Raw genomic sequence first — 5,383 nt, 5'->3', positions numbered from 1 at the left:
CTGGCGGCCAGCCCTGAGCGCTCGCCAGCGCGTCACCATTTCAGCGAGCTGCCGAACCGAAAGGAGCTTTTCCGGAGCCCTGCTCCCAGCACCCGGTCTGGGCAGAAAGGCCCCGGCACACAGCTCGCTGTGCAGTCACAAAGAGCAAGACTTCAGCAAGTTTCTCTTCAGTCTGTATTCACCTATTCGACAGTTACAATAGACACTTAAGATAGTTCATTTTAAAACAGTAAACTTTTAAAATGCTTTAACACAGGTTTTAGCTTTTCAAAGGAAAAAAAAAGTTCAGTCTTAAAAAAAGGAGGGAAAGGTCATAGAAAAGCACAAACAATCCAAACAGGCTTATTTACAGAGACAAACCTAGAATATTCAAGGTGATTTTGCATACAGGCAACAACATTCATAAAACCAAATGTGCTACATGGCTCTGTGACAACAGCAGTTTTCAGAAGGATGAGCTGCTCAGGTAAGACACACTCTAACTCATTTTCTACAATCTCAGTGCAATGAGTTGAAATTTACACTACAGCTAAACATCTGAGCTACAGATTTATATATTCCAGACCCCTACGCAACAGAGCATCTGGTATATGCAGGCAAACAAAGCAAACAGACTCAGTGAGACAATGGAATCACCTTCTGCCCAGAGTCTGGGTAAGCGCCCTCAGCCGTGATCATTCCTGTCCACTCATCACCCTCCTCGCCCAGGGATCAGTAGTAACAAGCCTCCAAGAAGCAAAGCTTTTGTACTTGCTGCAGCCTCAAATTAAGGACCAGTGAAACTGACACACATGCAGAAACACTGCCACACGTTACAATTCTGCTCTTTCTGGAGCTGGGCTATTTATTCACAGGGGCCTCTTAGTTCGGTGAAGACACTTAACGAGCTCTGCACAGAGGTCAGGATCTTTCACATGAGATCAGCTGCAGAAGCCTGGTCAGCACAGCATGAGAGACACAAACCCACAGCAGTTGCTAGAGTGACATTTTCACTTCATCAGAGAGCCAATTAATAATTAAAAAAAAAGGCCAGTGAGCAATACAACTTCTACTGTCTTAATTACACGTTAATTCTCAAAACTGTTCCCATGGAAACCTTTTACAAGAGTGAACAGCAGTTAAGTCTTCATTCATTTTTCTTCTCCTTGTGCTTGAGAAGTTTGTTTATCTCCCTTTTAGCCATTCCAACATACTTCGTAATGATGCCATGCTGGTTTAGTCCAGGAAACAGCAACAAGAAACTTACTAGAGAGGAAAAAAAAGGAAAAGGAATTACTTCTGTCACCTCACAATTCCTTGCTTCCCTTAAGCCCCAGTAACTGCTTGAAAACAGAAAAATACAACCCCATGACCAAAAAAATAAAAAACAGCCATGCTCACGTAATCACAAATCGCTTCTACGAGCCTCATACCACTTCAGGCAGCTATGGAAAAGTTACTTCTGTTTTGCCTGCTGCACACTTACCGATAAGGTAGGTCAGAAAGAGATTGTGAACTTGCTGTCCAATCCAGGCAATCACAGCAAGCGAGAAGAGCATGGTCATGAAGTACTAAAAAAAGAACAGGGAAGCTATCACGGGTCAGTTGCAAATTCTTCCCCTTCCCTTCAGCATCCAGCAACACTTCAACACTTAAAACTAACTTGAAGACACACTTCCAAAAACTGACCCGAAGAAACCACTTTAGCTTTATCTCAATATCAAGAGTACACTCCTAACTGCGCAGGGTTGCAAGTTTGAATTCCTTCATCCTGCCACCCCAGCTTTGACAGGTATTAAGTCACAGCTGGAACTGCTGATTCTTGTTTTGAAATAGCAGTTTATTCAGACATCTGCCTTGATAAAACACTTAAAATTCTAAGGCAATAGCAAGGAACTCCCAGAACTCAATACCATCTTAGGCTTCTCCTCCTTCAGCGTGAAGAGACGTTTCCACCAGCCAACAATTCGGCGACGAGACTTTACCAGATTGCTGCAAATCTCATGAAATCTCTGCTGCTGCTCCGTAGTCCTTTTATTTAAAATAAATTTTAAAAAAATAATGAAAAAAGGCACAAATAAGAACTCAGTGTTTCACATGAAATTTTAAAAAAAATCTTCCACGTTATTTTTCCAGCAGTAAAAATCTATCCAGTACTTATCGTGGTATTTTCTTCACTTTGTTTTACGCTGTATCACCACTGGGCATTGTAACAGAATTGCTCCTGTAATTGTTCTGTGCACCAGCTCTCCTAAACTGGCCACATTCAAACCAGAAGATCACGGATTTTAACCCGCTGCCAGTGTGATGCACACCACGAACACACTCCTGATAGTAGAGTGCACTGCTTTGACTTTTATGTTGGTTTATTATTAGACAAGAACATTTATCTATTAGTCATTTAAAGCAGACACCCTAAAATTTACTTTCTACTCAAAATTTCATTTAAATAACGTTCTTCTCCAGCTTACAGTTTTTATGCCTTGCCCTTCTTCAGATCTGTTTCTATCACATTCATACTCTCAGCATTACTACATCATATTTACTACTGCTACATATAATCCAATGTCCTTCTTTTAGTTCTCAGTATCTATTAATTACTAAAAACTAGTTTAGCAAAACTAACTAGCATCCTTAGAAGAGAGCAAAAAGTGTGCCCACTCCTTTGAAAAAAATCTTATTCATGTGGAAGAGAAGGAACAATAAAGACATGTAGTAGCAGTTACCTTTCCGAAAAATAACTAAGGACATGTCCTCATTTCACATTACTTAAGAGATTGATGATTTCTTACTACAATAATCATTCAATACTTGCAAGTCAGCTATCCATTTTGATGAAGCTCATAATTTATTTACACTCAAGAAACTGCTTTAATTCAAGCTTTCCTCACCATTTATTAGAGCCAAAGATCCTAGGTGCAAGAGCAGGAACAAGATAATCAGCCAAACAGAGGAACATAACGAAACAGGAGACGCCTGAAAGAACTGATGGGTCCAAGTAGTAGATCATCCTGCAGATGGAAGGGAACAGAAAGGATTTCTGGATGCTCAGACTGCTAAATACCAGACTGGCTCAGGACTTCACACAGTTTACCTACCTACCCTTTTGCCCAATCTGATTTGGTCTTATTGCCAACAAAAAAGAGGTTTAAGTATTTCAACATGATTACAAAGAAATACAGATTTAAAAATACAATTTTCTTAAAGTACTAGGTAGGAAAAACGCTACAATAGAGCAAGCATAGTATGAAGTTCTGTAGCAGTAAAAATTCATTGTTACCTTTCTCAGCAGTTGACATCGAGTGACGTTAGCACTGACCGGGGGATGAGGATGGGTGACTGAACGGATGAAAGGACCCGGCAGAGCGCAAGCCCCGACCCTGTTAGTTCTTAGAACTGAGTCACAGAATTCAAATCCACTACGGGCTGCCATTTGCTCCGCCTCACCTGGGAGAGCTACCCAATCCCATTCTGGGCAAGGAGCCACACATCTCCCCCCTGGGACAGCACCGTGCCCTTTGAGATGAAGCGTGTCATCCCCTCAATATGGCAGGGCGGCCACCGGGCAAGAACCAGCTCCTCCCCTGGGTGTCTGAATGCTCAGCTCTGCCCTGTGCTACTTATTTGCACTTCACAGACTTTCCTGAACGCTGAAGTAATAGAAGTAAAGAAATGACACAGTCCATTGCAGGGCCAGTTTGTCTATACATCTGGCACAGTGCTACCATGCTCAGTGTTCAAGTCCTTTTCTGATGAAGGACCAATTCAGAATCTGAAGCAGTTCTCTCTAATTCCTTCAAGTATTATTCAACACAAGATCTTTCCTGCTCTTACCACAGAATTCATAACAGAATATGCTGAAGTTCATGAAATTACTTCTTTTTTTTTAAAGCTACTCTTCAGTTTCGTTTGATTTCCATCCTCCTCACCTCTCTTGAAGACCATAAAATCCGTATTACCCAGAAGACCATTCATCCTTGCCTCAGCTGGTTCAACATTTACTTTTGTAACTCCCTTCTTACTCCAAAAACCCACACAAACTCCACAGCTGGTGTGGACACTTATCTGTACAGGCAGGTTGGGGTCACCGTAACTATTACCCTGTTGTGTAAAAGCACGTGCAGGTGCCCGCAGCAAGCCAGCTCTGTACCGCCAGTCCAGTCCAGAGACAGGCCATGTGCTCCCAGCCTGCTGACTAACAGCTACCTGCAGTCTCTCCTTTTCTTCCTTTCTCGAAGGACAAAATAGAGAATCTAAAAACCAAGCTGCGTGAAACTGATTGAACTCATCCTACCCACCACATCAAAGATTCAGAACAGGAAAGCCCATCCTACGGAAGCAAGTTTTCCATCATGCTGTTGCTTTGGGGAAAAAAGCCAAAGGAGATAACCAGATTTGACTAAGAAGCAGGATACAAAGGGTGAGGGCAGAATATGCACAAGCCAAAGGACTTAAAGCTGAACATGGTAAAAAACTACAGCAACCACTGCTGGCAAACAGATCTTGCAGAATGCACGGCCCCCCCCTCTGAGCAGGATTTGACTTGTGCACTTCCTCTTCTCAGTACTCAAGATTTTTTTTTTTCAAGTCCATACACATTCAGAAACACAATCTGGAGTACGAGCTGTCCTATTACATTTTCAAAGAGATCCTACTTATTTACTCACTAGGTTTGCTGCCAGGCATCAAAGCACAATTGTGTTCTAGGCTCTCTCCACAAGCTACTTACAGAAAAGAAAAGGAAACAACACTCATCAGTGCCAGAGGAAACCAGGCTCTCTCCCAGCGAAGAACTTTATCCGTCATCAAAATCACTTCTCCCCATCCTTGCAACTGCTCTTCCAAGCTGGCAGTTTCTGCAGCCTACACAAAAAGAGAAGAAAATGCTTTTATTACTAACAAAACTGTCAAATTAATTATCACATTCGAAGTAGCAAAAAAAAAAGTCAAATTAAAGACCTCAGTTACAAAACTTTCTGAGTAATTAAATTACTAATAACATTGTAAGTATTGTACTATGTTATGACATTGCAGCAGTGATACTTTAAAACAGATTGGAATGTAGCAGTATTACTAATAGCAGCCTGCCTCTGTCAAGGGAACTATTCTACCACTTCTCCCGCTGGGCCAGGTTGAAAAAGCTGAAGTTGGCTTTTGTCAACACCATCTTCAACCCAGAGCCCATCCACCCAGCTGGCCTTTTACTAATCAAACAACACGAAGTTTCCACAAACACTAACATTCGCTCCAGAAGGGGTATCCCTCCCAAACACTGCGTGAGTTTTTGGCAGCACAGTTCCCACACGCTTTTTCTGTGGAAACTGGAACCTGCCCTCCCGGCCGCGCTGCCGGCAGCTCCCCGCGGGAATCCCGGGCTGCACCGCCCCAGCGCTGCCCTTTGTCA

The 5,383-nt window shown here is 42.5% G+C and overlaps 1 protein-coding gene across 1 annotated transcript; it reads right to left on the bottom strand.

The window, feature by feature from the left end:
* Positions 1–855: 855 nt before the first annotated feature.
* On the bottom strand, positions 856–4,837 carry ARL6IP1 (ADP-ribosylation factor-like 6 interacting protein 1). The gene is made up of 5 exons (XM_009874913.1): positions 4,709–4,837; positions 2,871–2,990; positions 1,893–2,010; positions 1,466–1,550; positions 856–1,245 (listed from the first exon to the last, which is right to left on the bottom strand). The coding sequence occupies exons 1-5, from the start codon at positions 4,783–4,785 to the stop codon at positions 1,127–1,129; spliced, it is 519 nt and encodes a 172-aa protein (XP_009873215.1). The 5' UTR covers positions 4,786–4,837; the 3' UTR covers positions 856–1,126.
* Positions 4,838–5,383: the final 546 nt, after the last annotated feature.

Source organism: Apaloderma vittatum, unplaced genomic scaffold (genome assembly GCF_000703405.1).
Source record: "Apaloderma vittatum isolate BGI_N311 unplaced genomic scaffold, ASM70340v1 scaffold33698, whole genome shotgun sequence".
Lineage (NCBI taxonomy): Eukaryota > Metazoa > Chordata > Aves > Trogoniformes > Trogonidae > Apaloderma > Apaloderma vittatum.
This window is presented reverse-complemented; position numbering and strand designations above follow the sequence as displayed.

Coding starts and splice junctions, on each gene's coding strand:
- ARL6IP1 (XM_009874913.1), bottom strand. CDS start 4,785: ATGACGGATAAAGTTCTTCGCTGGGAGAGAGCCTGGTTTCCTCTGGCA. Junction 2,011..2,870: donor ATCTTTGGCTCTAATAAATG/GTGAGGAAAGCT, acceptor TTTAAATAAAAG/GACTACGGAGCAGCAGCAGA. Junction 1,246..1,465: donor CTTTCTGACCTACCTTATCG/GTAAGTGTGCAG, acceptor TTTCCTCTCTAG/TAAGTTTCTTGTTGCTGTTT.